This window comes from Pleurodeles waltl, chromosome 4_1 (genome assembly GCF_031143425.1).
Source record: "Pleurodeles waltl isolate 20211129_DDA chromosome 4_1, aPleWal1.hap1.20221129, whole genome shotgun sequence".
Taxonomy (NCBI): domain Eukaryota; kingdom Metazoa; phylum Chordata; class Amphibia; order Caudata; family Salamandridae; genus Pleurodeles; species Pleurodeles waltl.
The window spans coordinates 733,934,754-733,958,439 of record NC_090442.1 but is presented as its reverse complement, the minus strand read 5'-3'; the positions used below and the strand labels follow the sequence as shown (position 1 = coordinate 733,958,439).

At 43.0% G+C, this 23,686-nt stretch overlaps 1 protein-coding gene across 1 annotated transcript in view; it reads right to left on the bottom strand.

Annotated features, from left to right (window-relative positions):
• LOC138288093 (collagen alpha-1(VII) chain-like) overlaps positions 1-23,686 on the bottom strand; it is a 963,348-nt gene that overhangs the window by 31,926 nt on the left and 907,736 nt on the right. The window contains exon 97 of the mRNA XM_069229319.1: positions 9,550-9,558. Coding sequence (XP_069085420.1) covers positions 9,550-9,558 — 9 coding nt within the window. The remainder of the gene's footprint in view (positions 1-9,549; positions 9,559-23,686) is intronic.

The window sequence follows — 23,686 nt, the reverse complement described above, 5'->3', positions numbered from 1 at the left end:
ATTAATTAAAGGGATATGTTCAATGTTAATGTTGAAGGGCAGGCACAATTTAACACACAGCAATAAAACACAACACTCAGGGACATACAAGCAGGGAAGGGCACAACCGCTGACCTACATAGGAGACCTCAAAGATGAAAACACTAACAACAGCTTAAAAGTACTGTCCTGGAATGTAAACAGACTGGGTGACGGGCTAAATAGAGGACTGGTAATGCAATACCTTCATAGACACAGCCCTGACATTATCCTGCTCCAGCTGACACATCTCCTAAGTAACTCCTGTAAAGCTCTGTCTAGATGTGGTACAAAATGGCAACCCATGTGGGGTTCACCTCCGATTCCCGAAGAGTTGAAATGCTCCTTAAAAACAACACTCCATTCATTCCACACAAGACCTGGACTGACCCCCAATTAAATACGTTGCACAGATAGGCAAATGGGAGGGCTTAACTATCAACTTGTGATCAGTATACATCCCATTCAGACATCAAAAGATCACGCTCCCAAAATTAAGTGCACTCCTGTTACAGATGCCAGAAGGCATCTTGCTCATGGGTGGAGACTACAATGCAGTCATGGTGGAAGGGATAGATAAGCTTTCAGATTCGCACCTGACCACGATAGACACTACCCTGGCCTTCTTTAGGACACCACTGGGCATTGTAGACACATGGCGCCTCCGATACTCGGAAGAACGCCAATATACCCTCTTGTCGGGGCACATCACAGCTTCTCCCACTTGACTACATATTTACGCTACATGCTAATATGGCTAGAATCGCGGAGATTCATCTCTTGAATTGAATTGCGTTACTTATTTATAGAGTGCAGCTGTCACTCCTACAGGAGCATCCTGGCGCTATTGCGGGGCAAAAAGGTGAGAATGATCTACTTAGGGTGAGGGGATCCCTAGAGGTATTTCCAACTACTTGCCAGTGTGGCTGGATCTTGGGGGGGAATTCAGAGAGGAAGGCAGGTCTGCCACCCATCAGCGCTTGGCACCTGAAGGACCAAGCCCTCATGTCCAAATTGCGACAAACCACTGACACATATTTTGAACTGAATGAAGGGTAGGTACGATCAGACCTAACATTATGGGAAGTGTACAAGACAGTCCTCAGAGGTGAGCCGTACTCCCTGATTGTGGGGAAGAAAAAGGCCTCACAAGAGAGGATCAACTACCTAGACGGGAACATCATGGATCTAGAATTAAAGCAATCAATGACCAGACTGAGGGCAATACACATGACGATACACAAGACCGCACCTCAATCCTACAAATAACTCATGTCAAGTGGGAGACAAAAATCAACCCTGTTGACATAGCCGAGAAATTTGCCGGGTACTAGGAGGACCTGTACTCTGCTAGAGGATGACATGGGGTAACGGATATCAAAGCTTTCCTTAATGAGATTGAGGCCTCTAGACTGTTTGATGAGCACAGACAGTCACTAGACAGCAACTTCCAGCCCAGTGAGATATCCCACGCAATATGTGCTCAAAACTCCGGGAAAGCGATGGGACTCAACGGTATTCCCATCAAACTATATAAAGGGTTGGCGTACAAGTTAGAACCCTGACGCTTAAGATGTGATTGGAAACAAAATCATCTGCTCAGTTCCCAGAAGATTAGAGCCAATCCACAATAGTGGTCATACACAAAGCAGGGAAGCCCCCGGACAGATGCTGTTCATATAGGCTGATACCACTGCTCAATGGAGAAATCAAAATCCTTGCAAGCTACTGGCTAACAGACACAGTCAAGTCATTATATCCCTTATCCATCTAGACCACTCAGGCTTTATGCCAAAGAGAGGGATGAGACTTAGGGCCTCATTACAAGTCTGGCCGTCTTCAGACTGCCAGCCCCACAGTGACAGTCAGGACCCCGGCTGCTGTGGTAGTCCAACCGGAACATAAAGACCCTAGTTGTCAGACCACCAGGGTTCTGCCAGCACCGCCAGAATCCTTGATCCCGACGGCCTGGCGGTGGCAAAGATCGTAATCCACCAGGGAAAAAATGCATGCACCACTGCCCTGGCGGATTACAACCTCGTTCTCCACCACAGGAGGGGTCCTGCACTGCTAATGCACTTGGCATGGTCAGTGCAGGGGTCCTCCTGCCCAGCAACATCGCAATGTTACAGACAGTGAACATTGCGAGGGTGCTGATGCACCCTGTGGACTACAGCATTGCCGTGCACTGGCCTAGCGGGAAACTCCTATTAATTCCAGAGGAGTGGTCACCACAAAGGCTGCGACCACCCTGTCGGGAGTTTGGCAGACGAGCTTTCCCATCCGCCAAACTCCAAATGAGGCCCGTAATCTCCATTGACTTTCTGTAGTCATGGTGGGAGCAGGAGACGATAAAATATCCACCACGGTGCTGGCTTGGATACCACCATGGCCTTCGATACACTTGAATGGGACTACATGTTCAAAGTCTTAGAGAGGATAGGTCTTTATCTCAACTTTATAAGACGGATATGTCTCCTTTGTCAGGCCCTCTCGCCTGAGTCAGAGTGAATAGGGCGACGTCCCACATATTTTCCTTAAACCAAGGTGCCAGACTGGGCTGCCTGATATCGATGTTAATTATCACCAGGACTCTTGAGCTACTGGCAGCCAGGTTCAGGAAAGACACCCTCATATACGAAATTAGCTGGGGGGGGGGAACTCTGGGAAAAGCAATTTCCCCATTTGCTGACAGCATCCTCTTTTATATCAGTGACACACCTCTCACTATACGCAGACCAATGCAGATCTTACAGATCTTCAGAGAGTACCCGGGTTACACTATAAATTGGGGCAAGCCCCTAATGCTTCTGATCACAGGACCGAGACCCTGCCTGTGCTTAGACACACCTATGCCGATGACTGAAGATGGGTTTAAATACTTATGGATATATGTGATGAAGGATCATTAACTATTTTATTAGAAAAAATTGACCCCCATACTGGACTGTTTCGCCGCAGATGTACAACACTGGAAAACATTATCTCTCTCCCTCTTAGGTAGAGCAGCAATGTTCAAAACTATGACCCTATACAGAATGCTTTATGTTGTCCAGAACACCCCTAAGGAATTGTTCCTCAAAGACTGAGGCCTTGCTCAGACTCCTCCTTTGGGGCACCGAACCGCCATGCATCGCCTTACAGAAATTAATGCACGGAGTTTATGACGATGGGCTAGGCCTCCTTGTTATATAGAAATGCTATTGGGCAGTGCAATCGGCATTGATTAATGACTGGGCATTGGTAGCCTGGGATGACCTAGCTACCCGGCTGGAAAGATTGGCAGGGGCTGGGGAGGTATTTGGGGGCACTATACAGAGTAACAGCCTCACGATGGCTGCTACTCCACCAAGATAGTGAAACACATCTGGAGGGAGGCCACAATCTTTCTAGGGTGGAGGGGCAAGCTGACGGAAATGGCACCCCTATGGTTGAGCAACGTTCTTGCGAAAGTGGGGGAAATTACAAGGATTCTCAAAGTGTGATCTTATTTGTATATCTAAATTAGGGGACATTTGGAAAAATGATGACATGCTCTCATTCACTGACATGCAAGACCAGTACAAACTAAGCCACACCGAATTCTATAAGTATCTCCGGCTTAGGCACACACCTACAACACACATCCTTAGACAAACGATGCTCGACGACTCATCTACCCTAGAGGACTGAATACTGTCAGAGCCGCTCAGTAAGGGGGCGATTTCATTATTATAAAAACATTTGATTAATTCCTCCAGTGATATACTACAACAACTTAAGACGAAATAGGACTCTGAGATAGGAGACTTCAGGGATCGATAATGGGAGGGGCCACAGGTGCATTCAGAGAAGTTGCATTCAACACTGGGTTTTGACTAATTGAGCTGTATATTCTGCATCGCTCCTATTATTCGTGCACGGCACTACATTCCATCGGCAGATGTCTCACGAATATTTGCGTCAGGGAATGCAGGGAGGTGGGCACCTTCCTCCATGTTCTCTAGTCCTACCCTAAAATATAGAATTATTGGACAACATTGAGAGACACTATGAAAACTGTGTCAGGCTGCACTGTGCCTGATTTGGCAAAATGCTGTATATTAAATATTTGGGCAGATGACCCCCACCTAGATATAGTAATCTATGGATGTCTTTGGGCTTGGGAGTGGCAAAACGTAAAATAACCAGAAATTGGGGAGTGAGTCGGGTTCCAGACATGGCAGATAGGAGTAAAGATATGGACTGATTTATGCTGGCAGAAGAGACAATCTATTGAAGCAGAGGGTGCCCCAAAAAATAGGAAGGAATCTGGGCTCTTTGGCGGATGCATAGAAGGTTAACATGAAGATCACCTGAGTCACACTATGCTATTACCCTATGCTCTATGACCGAACAATACATAATGATGTCCATTGCCATTGTTTTTGAACACCTGTCTCAATATCCCTGCATTGATGATATTTACGTTGTATTGCCTTGAAACCTGCCCATTGGTTTTTGTTTTGTTATCGCCCTATTTCTGAAAAACAATACAAATATTATTTTAAAAATTGTGTACTCAATATACTGCCGGTGGAACTCTCTTCCTTTTTATTCAAAAACAAAGGAGAGTTTCAAAAGTGCACAAAAACCTTGGTATTAACCCATCTATTCCTTGCTATTGGTCTTTGGTTGATTCTCTTTAGCTCCAGCACATGAGACTACCACGGTGACATCCACAAGTTTGAGAAATACACAAAAGCTCAACTAAGTTGATTCTAGCAGAGATTTCCCAAGCAATCTGGATAAGACCAGTAAACCTTCATGTATCCATTGTCATGTGTGAAAGGGCTTTTGTATGATAACGATGAATGCCACGTCCAAAGTAGGCCTGATTGTATATAAACAAGATTGCATTTAAAAAATGTAGATTTAGACATGGGGACTAGAAAGCTGGATGAACTGCTTGAATGGTAATGATAACAAATGTGTGTCCATGAGTACCACGTTTTCAGTTTAGAAACTCGTGTTTTTCTGACATTTTTCAAACTAACAAATCAGAGAAGTAAATGTTCCATTTCTCCGGTGCTTTGTAACTACAGTTGCAAGAGATGAATACCCTGCAGAGGTCTTTCTGTGAATGGACAAGCACAAATGAGCATTAGTAGGACGTTCTTGATGCATGCATGTGTCTTTAATCCTGCAACTGAGAGATGCTAGGTGATGTTCTCTTCACATCTGCATAATAAACGCATCTTAACTTCAAACATCCGTTTTCCTCTTTTGGGTACAAAACAATTAACTTCTGTATGGCTATGCAAAGAGGCACTGCTTGCACAGTTTAGTACCAAAGCAGAATCTGAACCTGAGTGACCCCTCCTTGCTCCATAAGACATCATTAGCAATAAAGGTATATCAGGTACCAGTGCAGGGGAAGAGTCAGGCACATGAAAAAGTTGCTGAGTGGAAATGCTGAAGGGCTGAATTCTGACCCAATGGCATCATAAGGTATGGCATGGCATAGTAAAGCGTAGTAATTTTATACAGCCATTTAGCTTGGATAGCTGAAACGATAATGGATACATTGGGTAGGGGACAGACTAATAGGCTAGGGAAGTGTGATGAAATATAATTGGAGCTTTCTTGACCTTCGCAATACCTTGCATATTATCTGCTAAGTTTTTTCATAATAATGGTGATCATTCAGATACACTCTTTATGTAGACAAGCACTCCATAGTAAATAACCAAATAATTAAGAAATACCACTCAATGTGTGTGCGTATTGAATGGGTGCAAGGGAAGATATATATTTTAACGTCACCTTCAGATAAGAGATCCTTTGGTAGGTTTGTCTGAGTTCCAATACTCTCCGCCTGACAGAACATAACTCTCTAGAGGAAGAGTTTGAAACTCCTGCCAGTTCTCCTTTTCTCCAAAAATGGAATATATTAGGTGTGACCCCAGTATTAATAGGGTGAACACAACAGTATTGTACATGCTATTGGCTTTGCTAAGAGGTAAAATCTCACTTTTCCAACCTTTCATGTAGATAAGGTAATGTCCCATTTCAGACTCAAGAGCCCAAAGCAGGCAAACTCACACCCCTGACTGTTTTCCTGGACTTTCTATTATTAATAATTGTTCTCTGAAATAATCTGTCTGCTGCCCTTCACAAGGCAAATGTGATAACCAGGGAACAATGATATGTGACTGAGTGCCCCTCATCCCATCTGACCGTCCAGCAGCAATGCCCCACATAGAGCTCTCATTTCCATGTAGTTCACAGAGGATCTGAAATCCAGTGCTGCTATTTTTCCAAAAGGCTCAGAGGGAGGTCACATAAGGGGACTTTACTTTCTTTCATGCTGCATTCATGACACAACATAGAGGGTCGTCCTTAGGCTAACTTGACATTGTATAGCAGCCTTTTCGAATCTCACACACAGCACACGTGGGAGGGAATGCAGCAAGCTTGTACAGCACACCGAACGTCAAGAAGCAAATGTGTACCAACGAAGAAATACGATCAGGAATGTTTAGTAAAGAACACATTGAACAAACAAGAATGAGGCAATTAGATCACATCTTTATCTAGTTATCAGGAGACAGACTGACTCAAGAAGCTATCTGCTTTGGTACTCACTCGGGAAATAATTTATTTTGACTTAGTTTTAAATTATTGGCCACCCAGATGTGCTAGAAGTGTTATTAAGCATCTTAACATTTAACAGTATTATTTTTTTTATGCAGTACATAGTGCAAATTAAATTGAATCTAGGTTGTGTTACACTTCGTATGCCGGCCTGTGCCATGCCAGAATTTGTAATAATGCTCTGATCCCAAAAGTTTAGAGTTTAAAAAACGCTGTGTGAATTATGTAGGTTAGTCTGTAGTATGTGAAGTTTTGTGAGGCAGTTGAGACTGAAGAGCGCAGAAAGAAGCTATATCTGTCTACAACATAGGTAATCGCAAACATGTTCTCAGTGGCCAAAAGGGTATTATGGGTTGTGACTAAGGGCTACGTTGATGCTGGTGGGCTCTTTGGGGCAGAAGAAAATGTGAATGGGGGAATATGAGCCAAGAAGCAAATTTCTAGAGTTTTACTCCACACCATCCCTTCTAAGTGAGGACCCTCGCATCTTCATGTTATATTGATTTGACCAGACACTGAGTTTAGCAAGTGTGATTAGTCCGCCATACTGCAACTCAGTTCCAGTCCCTCTATCGGCACCTAGAGGTGGCTTTGACGGCTCACAATCATTTCACGTAGAAAATCAGGTGTACAAAGGGAGTACCTTGGTTATTGGAATTTAAATAGCATTGGGGCACCAATGCTAAACAACAGTTTCCACCACAATTGCTGCCCATTAAGGACCTATTGCCCTACAATCCAAAGAAAATGCCTTCATTTGCAACCTGTTATTCTAAAACCCTGAGGGGTGTACAAATAGGCTCCAATAAGTTAGTGGACTTTTTTTTCTTTAAAAAAAAAAAAACGTTAAAGGACCTGCAAAAAGGCGGATAATTTACTGAAACTTATTCCAACCCCACCACAAGTTATAGTCCAGTTGGTTGGTTTTAAACATGGCTGTTGGAGATTTGACATCTCATGTAAACTGAACCACTTTGTAAATATGTGCTGGCAGTAACCACTGTATTAAAAGTCTGAAGATGTCCACGAGCTGTCATTTCCCTGTAGAAGGCAGTCCATGTAGCTCATCCTCGGCTTCAACATCGGAACCTGGTGGTGCAGTGAGTAAACTGAAAACAGTGAACCAGAAGACTTGGGTTTTAATCCCAGCTTTCTCATTTTACCACATTGTGTGTTCTTCTGTAATCACTTTTAGAATGTGTTCTTCTGCTACTGAAATATTGGAAATGCTTAATATCGGGGTAATCATTAGTTGCACAGGGATGACAAGAAAACTGGATTACAACAGAACATACATTGTTTACTAGCTGCAGGAATTACAGCACCCACTCTGATGGGCTAGTCCCAGCAGTAACAGGCCTTGAACAAGCTGTGCAGCTTTGCATTATTAGTTCTCCAACTTGACCAATGTTTGACATTTGTCCGTTAATATGGCCTCACGTGAGAACTTCAAAGCACCTCTTCTACAGGAAACGAGCACCAGTCACATTTTTCCAAAACAGGCTCCCAGCAAGCTTTTTTGCTATACACAGTGCACCACTGCGTTTTGCCAAGTTTTGTGCTATAGAAATGCCAATTCGAAGTACATAAATCTATGGTTAATTTGAGGATAGTTGGTAGATAATGGTGACTGACCTTCCACTGTCTGTGGTTAATGAAACCAAATATCACCCTTTAGTTGGCAAGAAGCCTCTGAGAGTTGAACACTTGCTGGTGATGAATGCAGTGATCAGAAGGTCATAAGGTTGCATTCCAGAAAACTAGACTTGCCTTCCATTCTTCCAAGATCAGTAATTTGAGTTGATTTATAGCAACACCTATTATTTATCAAGTGCTGTTTAACACATATGTATTAGCGTTACTATTTCATCTATAATTCTGCAAATGCTCTGAAATTAAGAACACTACAGAACTGTGTGGCGGCATTTTCACACTTCCAACACATGCTTGGTGGTGGAAACGAGACTTCTGAAATGACAACGTTGTATTGTCATTTTTACAGACAGTAAAACCTGCCCTCTGAATTGGCCACTATATGGAATAGACTACTATTAACGTTGTAGGCCAGTCCCCTGCTGGTGCATCACTGCTTCTCTGTAGTGATCACATTCTGCACTAGCATCTCTAAAGTGAGACGCCGCTACATAGGTGTTGGGCAGGGCATTCAGTTGGCAGGCTACTTTAGGTGGTGCAAGCTTCTTCATCATTTCTATCTTATAATACCACCTCTGTGCAAATCTCCTTCACAGTCTGAGGCGCCTCGTGGCAGGGCTCCCGGAAGTTTTTGACAGAATGACTGGCTAGATGTCAGCTGGGCAAACACCGGGGAGTCATATGTAAAGGGATGAAGGGCGGCAAGTGGCCCGCGGGCCGTACATTAATCATGCTCAGGGCCACTGGAATTATGCAATTGTCTGGCCGAGGTATTTTTTGTATAATTATGGGTCTGCAACATAATACATAATCTGCAGATTTTAACAAAAACAAATTTCTAGCACAAATGGTTCAAAAGTTACTAAAAATGCAGCAACGTGTGTTGCCGTGCAGGGAAAGCCCCTTTGCTAAGGTTGAGTGGTCACTTTTCAGTTGCTTATTGCTTTTTTGGGGTGTTAAACTGGTCCTGAGGTGCAACCTGTGCCCAGACATGTGAACACGTGTAAGAACGATAAAATAATCAAGCAATGCTATCAGAAAATGGGCATAATTTGCCTTTCCTTGCTGCTTAATTTGGTCATAGTTCCAATGGCCCTGATTGTGCCTGATCTACCGCAAACATACAGATGCATTGCCCCATCCTGTAGTCGCTATTGTCATTGTTTTCTGTGTATAACTTTGCAGCGCTGCACCTTACAACAATAGCTCTGAACTGTTCTTGCATCTTACCACTCCTCGGGACAGCTCCGCAACTCAACTCACCTGCACAAGCTGCAAAAGAAGACATGAAATAAATGTTCCGACTTAGACCCATCACTATTTTCACAGACGTTTTATTCAAAATAACGATTTTGTTTATAAACTTTACCACAATGCATAATTAACTGAAACTACGTTTTTAAAAAATGCTCCGGAGAAGTGCTCATCAGAATTGGGCCGAATGACTTTAAAAGGCCATAGAATGAATGATGTCACAATAGATCTCAAAACCTAAGCAGACGTCATTAAACAAAGGAACATTTGGGAATTCCTATTGATGGTGATTTTTAGTGATGCAGGAATGCGTGAAGACAACTCTTTCTTTCTAAACATTGGGTAGCTCCTTTAAATAACACCAGAACAAAATATATAAAAATTTCTATATAGATCCATTTCTAGACATGCACAGTAAATGCAACATACGCAAATGGGCATGGCGACTATAGACTGGGGATTGGCATGTGCAGAAGTGAGATGTGATGGGATTTTCTCCGGTTAAAACATCAACAATTTTTTGGGTGGATCGAGCAGACTTTCGACCATTACGTAACCAGCTACCAAATGTGGTGCATCGCTTTCTTAGTAATATTCATTAGTCTTCCCGCGCTGGAGCAGTATGGTGTATAGTGTAAAAAAAAAAAACACAAAAGGGCCCATCATTCCCTTCAGAGACGACTGATTGAGAATAACAATTTTTTTCATTAATTTTACCACCATTTATAAAAAATTAAAACTCAATTTCAGAAAATGACATGGAGATGTACATATCAGGATTGGGAAGAATGTCAGTAAATAATTAGACAACAAAAGATATCACAAATCCTAAAAATGTAACAGATATTGCGATAAGTACAGTAAATCACACAATATGCATAAAGGCAAGACAATTACAGACCATTAACATGTGCAGACATGCAGCATGATGGGATTGTGTGGGGGTTCTGCCTGGGTAAAATAGCAACAATTTTTCTGTGGGATTCACAGTGGACTTCAGACCATTCCTCAACAAGGTAGAAAAGTTGTTCCTTTCACTAGGCATGATAATCTATGTTAGCCTTCCAACGCTGCAGCGATACGGTGTGTACATGTACAGACAAGAAAGCAAAGGATAAGTGACATTGGATATAATGGGGGTATATATATTGTTCCAGCACAAAGTACAACAAAGACGTCGTAGCTAAGAATTAAAATGGGAACGGGGCAGAAGACACAAAAAAAGTCTTCAAAGTGCTGTGTTTGTCCTTTCCCGCACAAGAGGTTCATGCACAAGGCATGCAGAGATGGAGCTAGAGTTGGGCCTCGTTGTGCAGGGAGTTGCGAGAACACTGGTCACAGTCGGTAGAGCATAGATCTCTGGCCTCTTCCTCCAGCTACAGGGCAATGAGGAGGTGAAACAGATGCAGATTGAGAGTTGTCATGCCTCACCTCCACCATCCTGACTGGCTGAATTGGGTGTGAGACTACTCAGTGAGATCATCCTGGCCTCTGGATCATCTCTTTTCCAGTTGTCTTGGGACAGCCCACAAGTAGTGTCAGGCACAGACATAAAATGTTCACTGACAGCAGTGACACAGCAAGAAAGACAGACACATTGGTAGCACACCCTCTGCACAATCATCCTATAACTGCTCTTTACATCTCTGGAGCCCCTCTTTCACCCATTGGCGATTTGTAACTTGTCAGGTGTTTCTTCCCTTTCTGCTTCATTCCCATGTTTTGCTGTAGTATTTGGCTCATCCTTAAATGTTGCTTGCAAGTCCGATTTCTGCTGTGAGAGGCTCACTCTGTTAATCGTATTTGACTATCTCTTGGTGACCAGAATTGCCCATCAGTCACCCCTGGGCTGCCTGCAGCCATCTAAACAAGAAGGTAGCAGAGTCGGTGGCAGTCAAAGTGCTGCAAAAAGTTGGTGAAGTAGGCCAGGTGCTTAGGAGTTTGGAATTTGGCAAGTATCAGGGGCGAGTTTAAGGTTGGAGACAATCAAGTCTAGAGGTGCGCTGTACCCTGGACTGTGGGCCAACCTGTTGGAGCTCTTCTCTTCTCTTTCTGCTTCTTTATCCTTGCTCCACTGTGCTCTTCCGGATCCTAGACTAGATGTTCTCCATTACCAGCTTGGCTTATATGAGTCAATAAGCAAAACTCACAAGACCACGTGGTGTTCTATCCTACCCCGGAGGGCCGACCTGGCCATAGCAGGCATTGAGCACATCCCCAGGAGCCTAGAAGGGTGGGGAACGTTTGCAGCGGTGAAGGATGGTTTTGTTACTAGGGTTTTGTTTTGCAGTGGTGCTCCAATATCGGCCTCCAGTAACAAAAGCAGCAGTGCTCCACACTTGCAGTCCCTCCTGTCCTCTCCTGACTGGTGGAAAGGACATCCATGATGATTTTTTTCCACTGTACTTTAGTTCTTAATTTGTAAGAGAAAGAGTGCTGAAGCCCAAAGCCTTACTCAGAAGCCAACGGCCGATGCAATTAAAAGTCGACATGCTGAATAGCATGGCTGTGTAGCCCTGAATGCACCCCAAGCCTCTTTAATCCAGTTCCAGGCACTCCCTCCACCTTTATCTCACTCCTGTAGGTCCCTGCTTTCTCCCTTCATGCCGCTTTTCCATCTGTTTGTGTATGTTTTCCTTCTTTTGCTCTCAGAAAATGTCAGATCAAGCAAAAAAGGTGAAGGTACTCAAAAATAAGTGCCGGTGGCCCCCACAGGCACCCACCTGCTCAAATTCTGCACTGCTGAACCTTTTTGTAAAAAAAACTTGAAACCTTCATTGATCGGCTATGCATGTCCTTGCATTGTATAATCGTCTCCCAGAACTTACACAGGCCCTTTAACCTAAGAAAAAATGCGTACATGGCCTGAAGTCATTTTAACTGCTGTAAACGGTACACATTTCCAAATATTTTATATATGATGAGAGCAACTCTAGCTACCTGCGTGGTGTGGGTTGTCTCCAACTTGTCGGGGGTATGCCACGAAGATGGAAAACCACCCAGTTCTGCAAAGTGCTTTGCAGAGTGAAGCTCACAAAGTTAAGAAAAAAGTTTTTAAAATGGCAGCTTTAGTGACTCCACAAAGGGCCTCTCAGGCCAGCGGATGGACTGGTTCCAACTGTTCTTGGCCTGAGCCCTTTTCACACCCCTGAAAAATCATGAGTCCCATCACCCCTGCGGTCCCAGTGACCTCAGTATCCCGTCCACTACTCAGCCCTTCTCTGCGCTGGTGCCTCCACTTCCCTGATTTCTGCCCCCCACACTGTCTCCTGGCCCTCCACAGTATCTCTTACCTAGTGATAACAGGGAGGGCAGGAGATTGCTATGGTTTCCTGATCCAGGATGACCCACCTCGAGACATCCTGTAGAAAATCATCATTGTGGTCATCATCATCAAAGTGGTTTAAGCTTTTATCGACATTGTCAGGTAACTAGGCCTGCCTTTACCTAAGCAAAAATTCCCAACTATGCAGACGAAGTAGAATTTTTGTGCGGCCCTTAGGACACCAGCCTCGTAATCAATGAGTGTAAATCTCAGAATGGACCCTTAAATGGTCACAGCTCAAGAGATATGATGCATCACATCTCAGTTTCTCCCAAGGCAGGAGAGCCATTGCCCAGTGCATTTGTTAGGTCTGGTGTTAGCAATGACAGTTTGATTTTACTAAAATGATAAATGGGTTCTATTTTTAGGGGCTTTCAGCCAGCCCCTTGTACCCATTGATCTGTGGTAGAGTCAATCACAGTTTTATTCTGCCTTCTACAGCATATACTTTAGGACAGTGGACCAGTCCAATCCAGCCACTGACAAAGTGCAAGGAGAGTGACTGCATTCTGCTGTTCCACAAGGACCGCATCTGCATACATAGACGTTTCCTTCAGTGCCAGGGACTGCAATGGCAACGTATGCTTTTTGAGACCAACACATTTTTTTGCTTTTAACCAATCTATTTGTTTTTATATTCACGAGGGTGCATCGCCTTCCCCAACATAGTCTTACATTAACAATGCTAAAACAAGCAATGACAAAGCCAAAAGTCTGGCAGCTAAGGGCAGACCAGTTGGCTTTGTCAACGCTTGTTCCTTTTGTATTCTGATACTTGTGGTTTTGCTGTTGAGCGTTACAAATGGAGGACAATAAGTATCAGAATAGAAAGAACATAACAGGAATGGAGAGTTATTGATAACTAATACAGATAATACCACATAAGATATCTGTTTGTGGCCCACGCTCCACTCCTACGTCCTCCCCGTGGTACTGTCATAACACAACAAGCAACGGGATGACGTCAATGTAACTGCAGAAGTGCAACCAACGTACAATAAAAAGCACCATTTAAAGTCGGCCCTGAAGAAAACATAAACGCAAAATAGTTTCCGTGAATTCTGTAATATCTTTCAAGAGAAATAGATATTTTAGGTTTGTGAAAGCCCCTGCGACTAGCTCATATTGTGATAGCGAATAGTGCCACTTTGGTCGGGAAAAATGCCTTAGCATCAGCCCGAGGAAACAATAAAGTGCTCGTTAACATCTAAATATAGGCCTCAGAAGAGCGGAGTGTAATATAAAATGGCTGAGTAGACATTATACACAATATTTGATGGCTGTCTGCCAAAAAAGTCCTGTTTTTCACACGAGGGACTTTAGAAGTCTCAAAGACTTTGGGGGCTATTCAAAAAAGTAAACTTACACAAGCCTTATTCACAAACTGTACTTTTGTAGTATCTGAAGTAGTGCTACAGTAGAACTACTTACTACAAAATTATATTCACAAACCTACAGGTGGAAATCTTCACCTCTGCTATATTTTCTATGGGGATGTCCTCAGACACGTTAGTACTAAGTAATACACTAACCAGGAAAAGTAGCTGAAAAGTGAACAATATCTTGTACTAAATGGGGGGTTTAGTGATGAGTTAGGAGAGGGCTAAGCAGTGGCGTAGCGTGGGTTGTCAGCACCCGGGGCAAGGCAAGTAATTTGCGCCCCCTAAGAGCTGCGAGTGCGAGCGCGCTCCCCCCCCAGATGTTGCGCCCAGTGCGGCCGGCCCCCCCTGCACTCGCCACGCTACGCCACTGGGGCTAAGGGCAGTTACAGAGGGACAGACAACCACCCACAAAAGAGTAAGACCATTGCTATTCGTAAACTGCACTTCCAAATACAGTTACACAGCCACAAAGAACCCAAAGCAGTAGTAAAACTGAAAAAGGCCGGAGCTACCCATGGCTAGCACAGCAGTGTTCCTTCATGCCAGCGGCAGGCATTGTGCAGCTTGTTGTTGACTTCATTCCACCCGAGAAGTGACTCAGCTGAGCCATTATTGTCACAACTTCAGATGCAGATCCGGAGCCCCACTTTTTTTTCTTTGTCATTTGACAAACGTTTTGACAAGATCTATTTTTCAAAAAATAAAAACCAGTGTGCATGGGAACTATATTTCCTCCGAAGTCTACAGGACCTAAACCATTCATAGACTGCTACAAACAGATGTCTGTGACAGACCTGCACGATGTTTGTAGCACGAGTGCAAGTCATGTGTGGAGTGCGCTCTCATGAATCCAAAGGTGACATGGGATCATGAAGGGAAGCTGTATGTTGTTGAACACCGGAAGAAACCTCGCAGGTCTCGCTCCCGCTCGAAGTCGAGAATTTAGAGTCGCTCACAAGAGAATTCCTTCGACAGCTCATTGTTGCAGTTGAAGTCTTTGGGTAAGGCCAGGTCTAAAACGAAGAGGAAGAACGAGAAAGCCAAGCAGAGGAAACACGAGAAAGCCAAGCAAGACTTATCCCCCCATTGCGTCATTCTCTGTCTCCAGAGAAGTCACAAGGGCATCAGGGTGCCACCTGGGGTTGTATGTCTCTACATCACAGCCATTGCCATGCATTCCTTTACACATATAATGTAACGTGCTGACCTTTACAACATGTTGCATTGCATCATGGGACTTTACCACACATGTTTTGTGGTACCTATCTATCTATCTATCTATCCCTGCTAACTACAGTACATGTTATATATAGTCCGTTTTTTGTTTTTTAGGTGAATGGTAGGCACTAAAATATAAACAGAAATTGACGAAGCGTTTGTCACTCATGAACAAGGAAATTGATTTTCCGAAACGTGTAGAGTGGTGTGTGTGTCATTAAAGATCCACTGCAACAATCGACATTGTGACTGGGACTTCTTTTCTTAAACCAGTGGATAATTGACGTGTGGAGTAAGAGGAATTTGTGTGGAATTTATAGGGGATTGCTACCCCGTCCCGGTCTGCCGCGTTGGGCGAAAGGATTACAGCAGCCTTTTTTGACAGAACATATATATATATATATATATATATATACACATATATATATATATACATATATATATATATATATATATATATATATATATATATATATATATATATATATGTATATATATATGCAGCACGCCAGGAGCCAAAAATACAAAGTTTATTTCTGCATAGCTGAGAAGCACAGAAAAACACTGATGCATTTTGACCAGACAGTCTTTGTAACAGCTAGCAAAGCCCTTTTACAGTGTCTATTTGTATATTAAATAAATACGCCTATAGATGCTTGGTTGTATAAACAAATGTGTGTGTGTATGTGTGTGTGAACATAATCATCAAAAACTTTATTCGGTCCCAATTGGACCATAAAAGTACAAAAAGACATCAACAGTTTCATGGAAATTTAAAATCTGAATACAAAAAGCAAAACATTAAAATCAGAATAAAAACAGACATTGTGCATAGTAATCAATAAAATAAGGCGTCCATGTATTTCATAACCAAGCAGGCTTACAAGTTGTTTCCCACCCTAAAAACACAATCAAAAAAGGAAAACAAGTCACTTTGACATAACAATACGCAACAGTACAGTTTCTAAAAAAGGGAACCAAGGAATTAATATATAATAAAAATAAAAAGGAGCATAAATACAGCTGTCTCACTCCTCTGATTACCCCAGTTGATTCCGTACGATCACCAGAAGGAGTGTAGCACACCTTAGTGGTTGTGCCAGTATGTAGGCATTGCACTAATTCCACGAGAGAGCGATCAATCCCTGCCTGATCCATTAAATCCCATAAAGTTTCCCAAACCACTAGGTCAAAAGCACAGGAGAGGTCCATGAATGTCTTATGAAGTGCACCTCTCCTGGCTTTGACATACTTCCCCCCCAAATGAGGGTCAGCTTTAATACCTGCTCCACTGCCCCCAATTTTGATCTAAAACCATATTGTAACAGCAAAAAGAAGGCAGGGGATTTGGCCCAAGTCTCTAGCTTGTCTAAAATAACCTGCCCAAGGATCTTCACTGTGGAGTCTAATGAGGAGATCGAACGATAACATGTAGGCAGGCTCCAATCAACTTTTTTTTTTTAAATGGGGACCATAATAGCTTCTTCCAGGAGTCCTCCAAGTTGCCTTTAACAGCTGCCCTGAGGACATTAGTTAGTAGTGGGGGCCAAAAGTCAATGTTATGTTTATATAAGTCAATTGGGACCCCATGTGGACCTGGGGATTTGCCTCTAGCTGCACTCCGAATCCCATTAACGACGTCAGTATAGTTAATAAGATCAGCAAGCCATTAATCACTAACCGTATTAAATGAGGAAACTGAGGCTTCCCTCTGGGTTACTGAAGCTTCCCCAGAATTAAAAATAACAGAGTAATGGTCAAACCACTGCTAGCTACTAATTTGACACTCAAGGCTGGAAGACAAATTGTCAGTAAACAATTAACAGTCTCCCAGAGGAGTTCACTATCATTTAACTTCGCAGCTCCAGCTAGATCCTCCCAGGCCTTTATCCTCAACTCGTTTTTTCTTTTTAATACAGCTTCTGTATAGATCCTTCTGGTGTTCTTTATGGCCTCTACATTATGGGGCGTAGAGGCGATGGCTATTTTTAGGCCGCCGCCGTGCACTCATGATTAAACCAAGATTTTGTTGAACCTTCTCTTGTCTGCATTGTAGAGGTTAATTGACTTGCCACTGCCCTACTAATATTACTAAAACTCCAAAGAACATCATCAGGCGGCCTATCTAGAGATAGACAAGAAGTAAAATTGTCCCTCCCATCTTTAATTAAAATATTAAGGAAGGCTTCTGGATTTACGCTATTCCACTTCAGGCGAACCCCCTTATTTGCCTTATATGCAATAGGTAAGCAAGAGGCTTTTGGCAAAGCTGTATGATATTTACCAAGCAAACAAATGTGAATGGGATTATGGTCACTAAATGGTAGCCAGTGCACTTTAAAAAGCCCCACACTATGTGCCAGAATAGAGGATATTAGAACAAAATCAACTGTGCTCCCACTGACTCTCCCCATAAAAGTAGGGGGCCTGCTATCATTATAATACAATATGTCCAAGGTGTCAACTAGGCTGTGGGACATAATCAGCTTATTAATGGCCTCACCATCTGCAGAGTGGAAAAAATGTCCATTTACCTCCCCCTGCGAATCATAAAATCCACAAATGTGTTCCCTACTAAACCGGCATTTTGTAATATTAAAATCACTTGCCCATATTAATGGGACAAAAGATTTCTCTTGACCATTATAGAATACTGCCAGAATACTGCCAGTGCCTTCTCCAAATGCTCAACAATTGCAGCTGTTTTTAAGGCAAAATCTTTATAATAAAAATTAATTAAAATCAGATTAATCTCTTTAGCCTTTTGCAGATGTTGAACTTGAAAGTTAGGGGAAGAAGCTGTCTCCTAAAGAAGAAAATTGCTATGCCCCCCTTTCCTCTTCCTGATGATGAAGGAAGTGCGGGAGAGCAATAAGCTATATACCCATTTAATATAACAGGGTTGGAAGCCCATGTTTCCTGGCAACAAATAATATCAAAATCAGTAATATAATTCAGCCAGTCTTCATTAGAAAGTTTATCACAAACCCCTGACACATTCCAAGATAAGAACTGCAGACCCCAGGTACTATCACTGCCACTTTAATCAGAATTAGAAACTGAAGATGGCTTATCTGGGACAGGACAAGGCACGAAAGCTTCAAGGGAGGTCACTGGTAACAGAGCCACATCCCCCACAGTCACTGGGCTTTGAAGGAATATAGCATCAATTAATGTCTGGCAGATCTGATAATGCTTCAAAACTATTAGGATGAGCACATAAAGCTGGCGCGGGGTGCCTAGAGATATGCCTGTTGTGCTTGTGAGGTCTAATGGGGCACCTCAAATGGGGGTGGGTAAAAAAAAACCTAAAGGTCTAACCATTATTCCACTGAGTTTTCTATTTAAACAACTCAGGTGAGACAGCAAAAAGTGAACCCATGTAACATCCTTAAAATTTAACACGGCACAATTCCCCTCAATTAGCTTTGTCGTAGGGCCAACCCAGCTGACTCTGCACGCCATAATAAGATTATCAATCACTGATTGATGGCAATTAGCTTTCTCTTTCCACCAGTTTGCAGCTTTATTAATCAAACTTCTAGTAGCCTCTAGGGAATCGGCCAACTGGGCTGGAACACCGGCTAGTATCAAGGTATAAGGGGTACTTTTGGGAGGCAAATGCAACGGTGGAAGAACTCTCTCCCCCTGAGGATGAGGTAAGAATCATTCAAACTAGACTTTACCCCATTCATATCAGTTAAACAATTTGAATGGGCATTCTGCGAAATGGGGCAGACCCTGCCCTGTTGTTTGGATCAGTATTGGGGAATCGGGTATTAGCCGGGTGGACAGTGGAGGCTATGACAGCAGATGATTGGGAATCTGGGGTCTCTTGGCCCTCCCATGTATTAACATGGGGATTGATAGGGCACTGACCATTTCTCTCTGTCAACTGTGCCCAAACATGTTTATTTGGTGCTGTTGTGTAGCTATTTTAGTTGTAGCTCCATGCATGATGTTTTAGCACACTAGGCCTGCCGCTGTGCACTTTGACCGAGATATATTTCATTCAGCTTTGTTTATTATTTTAACTATAGCCACATTTGCGGTCTTGTTTATTTCTCTCTATCTAGCTGTTCTTTGCCTAGGCCAGCACTGCATTCTTAAACAAGACATTTCTTTTACTCTGTGCTTTTCTCAAGGCTGCAGTAAGATAGGTTGCCGGTAAATGTGGTAATGCCTTGTCTCTGGTATTCATAGAAACATACACATCCTTACGTAGGGACATTTTCTTAGAACATCAGCTGTTATATTATAAAAAACACTTCACTGTCCCGTACAAGTTAGAGGGAGATTCCAGCAAGAAGACCACAACTGTATGCTGATTGCTGAATGCTTCACTACAGCTGCTTATGCAGACTTCAGGCCTCTTGCTCAGGTATGAGGGATGATGTCTTCCCAGGTGAACCTGAAGGGCAGAACTAGAGCTTAACATGCTGTGCTCTAATATAGCCTAAATAGGAATTATTTTAATGACTCTAGTGACTACATGGTAGCGTTATTTTTAAGCTTTACTCTCCTTGTCACAATTTTAATCCTGCCATGCTTCATCGTCCTGGTTATTGCAGTGCATGCTTTATTATCTAAGATGCAGTTGCTTCACTAAAACCTTATTGAAACATATACTGCCTCTGGTTGTCCTTGTATATGTGAGACTGATGTAATTGAGAGAAATGGATGAGATCTGAGTGACCACGATTCCCCCGAGAAGTCAATTGGGTAATGCGCTCAGCTGCCCAATCATCCCTGCTCATGGGTGAAGATGAGGCTCTGCTAGTTAGCCGGAGCAAAAAACCCAGATTAGGCCAACATGTGTCACCTCTAGTGGGTTCAGACTCAGTCCCCCACACTGCAGGCGATTCTGCTGCTCAAATCCAGTAGTCTCATTAGAATAATGAGAGTCTACGCGATAGTGCATTAATCAATTGGTTCTGTAGTTTCTCAATTTTCCCTAAATGGGCTGATATTGGAGCCAGAGTGTCAGTAATCAGCTTACCATTATCTGAAATAAGGTTCTCTTGTGAAAATACCACCCTCCCCCTCAACCTACTGGCAAATCCCCAACGGTTTATCCATCTTGGGGCTTAGGCTGTTCTTATGGGTGGCAACCTTCTGCTTCTTAGATCTAGTGATGATCTCTGATCTTTTCCTTTTTACAGGAATTATCCTATCTTTTGTTTAGGGCATCGATCCACCTTCAATAACATGTGACCGGATTCTGACACGTTATCACTAACTATCGAGGAATTCTCACCCACAATTGCTGGCAACGTTGAAGCTATCAATGGGGAAGCCAACCAGTATCTCCCACCAGGGGGTCTGATGCCTGCAACAAACCTGGGACTAATGCTGGGGTTGGAGTTAAGGCTGGATCACCAGAAGGCGATAAAGGTAGTGAAAGCCTTCTCTCAGCCAATTCAATCCCCTTGGTAAGTACACCCACAGCCCTTTGTAGGAAACCATCTAATGCAGAATTAGTGGGAGGTAGGGCTGATGCAATGTTAGGCCTACCCCTGGTTGGTTATATTAATAAGGGGCCTCCCCGGACAGAGAGCCCCAACATACAACAGCAGAGATCACAATGCCCTCTCAGTGGGCCTGCAGCACACTATAATCAAATAACAAGCTGCTTGGTCACCCAAGGATCCAAGACTCAAACCAGCTTCCACTAAACATGAAATGGCCTGGAAGACTGGCCTAGACCAGCCTCATCCAGCCACGGATGGGTGCAGATGGGCCTTCTCTTGGCCCGGTCTTCGCCCGGGCACATGCCCAGGCGCCCCTCGCGCGTGTTCCATGCTGCAGGTGAGCGTACTGGATTTTATGCACCTCCTGGCACTTAAGCAAACATCAGCGGCACGTCCCAGGCCGCGAGGAATGTCTGGGGGTGAGTTCACGAGCCCTCAGTCCTGTTCAAAGTGTCCCACGCTGCGGGTGATAGAACGGGATTTTATGCACCTCCTGGCGCTTCAGCAAACGTCAGCAGCACGTCACAGGCAGCGAGAAATACTGGGGGGACGAGTTCATAAGCCCCTGGTCCCGTTCAAAGTATATATATTACCTAGTGGTGGTCACCACTAGGTAGTTATAGTTAGGACCTAGTTTCTATAGAAAAGGCTGTTTTTACTTACCTATATCTTTGGCGCAGCTTGACGAATCTTCACCAAAAACTCGTGCCCCAAGGTAACTCTAACTTGCGCCCTCGCCATGAAATGCTAATTACCCCACAAATTATGGCACTCATGACACCTTTGATAACTTCATTAATAATATCAATGTAATATTTGCAGTATTATTTTTGACTAAAAAAACTGTGCATGGCGGGGGTGGGAGTTATAGTTACCTTAGGGCACGAGTTATAGTTACTTGAGATAACTCTAACTATAACTGGTGAATTTCCATGGTTTCGTACATTTGAAATGTGAGCCTAACTATAACGTCCCTGTAACCTTTATATATATACCTCCCCAAGACAGGTAACACACTAGAGCTGTGTTCATGGCTTTTATTGACAGTCCGCCAATAAAAGTTACTATCGCAGCTTTAGTGTGAAGTTGCCTTTCATAAGGATGGGAGGTGAATTATTGTTACAGAGATACACACACACACAAATATGTATTATTTTTTTATCTTCGGGAACAACTTCCCCAATCTCCCTCTGTTAACTCATAACCTCCCTTTACCTCTTTTTTCACCTGAACCCTAAATGTACCCTTACCTCCCTTCACCTTTAAGTGGGCTGGGACCATCTGGATCTCAGACCAGAAGTAATTAAAAACAGACATTGAAGCAGGTCCCCACAAGGCCCTATATTTATGCCCTTAACTGTAATTGCAAAACACTGATTGATTTCTGAGCAATCAATGGTACAAATGTTAAAGTAATCCATGTCAGCGATTTAATTCCTGTCATGGGTCTCATGATTTTGTTAATTTTGCATTCCCTAACAGTGTAATATCTATTTTCGGGATGTTGTGTTTCGGTATTTTTTTTCGCATAGCATATTACACTTGTGTAGTGCATTCTTTCAACTGAGTCGCTTCCTGCTGTTTGTAACGGGCTAAGACTGAGAGTTCAGGAGTGCAGGCTGAAGACAGTGGAAGTTTCTAAACGTGTCAGTCAATATTAATTACTTACAATAAAATTATTGTTGTTACTCATTTATTTCAAACAGCTAACAACCATTGATAAAGCCAATATTTGTGGCCTGTTTTAGGCGTATGCCAGTTATTTTTACTATATATCGGAATTCAATTAAAGACAGCTCTTAGAGGAGGAAAAATACCTGTTGGGTGGCACACTATGGAAATGAGAGAAACCCAGTTTACATTACATGTTTAAGCCAAACCCTTTATTACATAGACCTCACCCCTTTTAGGGACCCCCACTTTTATTCATCCCACTTAAAATCCTGCCTCTACAGTCCCCAAACCTTAAAATGAATCATACCTCCCTTTACCTCTACCCACACAGTAACCCCAATTTAACACTTTCCTCCCATCCTCAAACCCTAAAGTGAACCTTACCCGTTTACCTCTAACTTACCGTTAGTCCTAAAATTAACCTTAGCTCTACCTACCCCTAAAATTATCCCCACTTCTCACCTTGAAACCTTAAAAATACCCTCACCCTCACTTCTCCATACCCATCTTTTAACTCTAAGACCCACTTTACCACCATTTACCTCTGCCCACAACTTTACTCCCTTTTTAAAATAACATAAAAAATATTACATTAAAAAACGACTTCCCTGCGTGGTTAAGTACTGTGGGGTAAAGATGCATGGTGAAGCTGAAAAAAACTATTCTATGTACATACCTGCATGGTACATTCTTGTGTGTTAAAGACAGCATTATTAATGCCATGAGTGGTAAAGACAGATTTGTAAAAGTGCTTTACTGTTACCCAATCTCACTCCCGAACAGCTGAGGAGTAGATTCTGATATGACGAACCTGCAATTAGACGTATCCACCAGAAACCAAAATAAATCACTCTCATGTCCATATCTGGCTGTAGACTTACATTACCAGTCCAAGCAAAGTGTAAATAGAAACTCATTTAACAACCTTCCATTCCACAATGTTCAATACGTGATCTATACTGCCATAAGATGGCTGTGAAAGCCCCTGCTTGATACTCCTTCCTATTTCCTGTGGTGTTCTTAAAGCTCGCTTACGACAGATTTACTGCAGCATTTCTCACCCAGCCCTTAGGGTT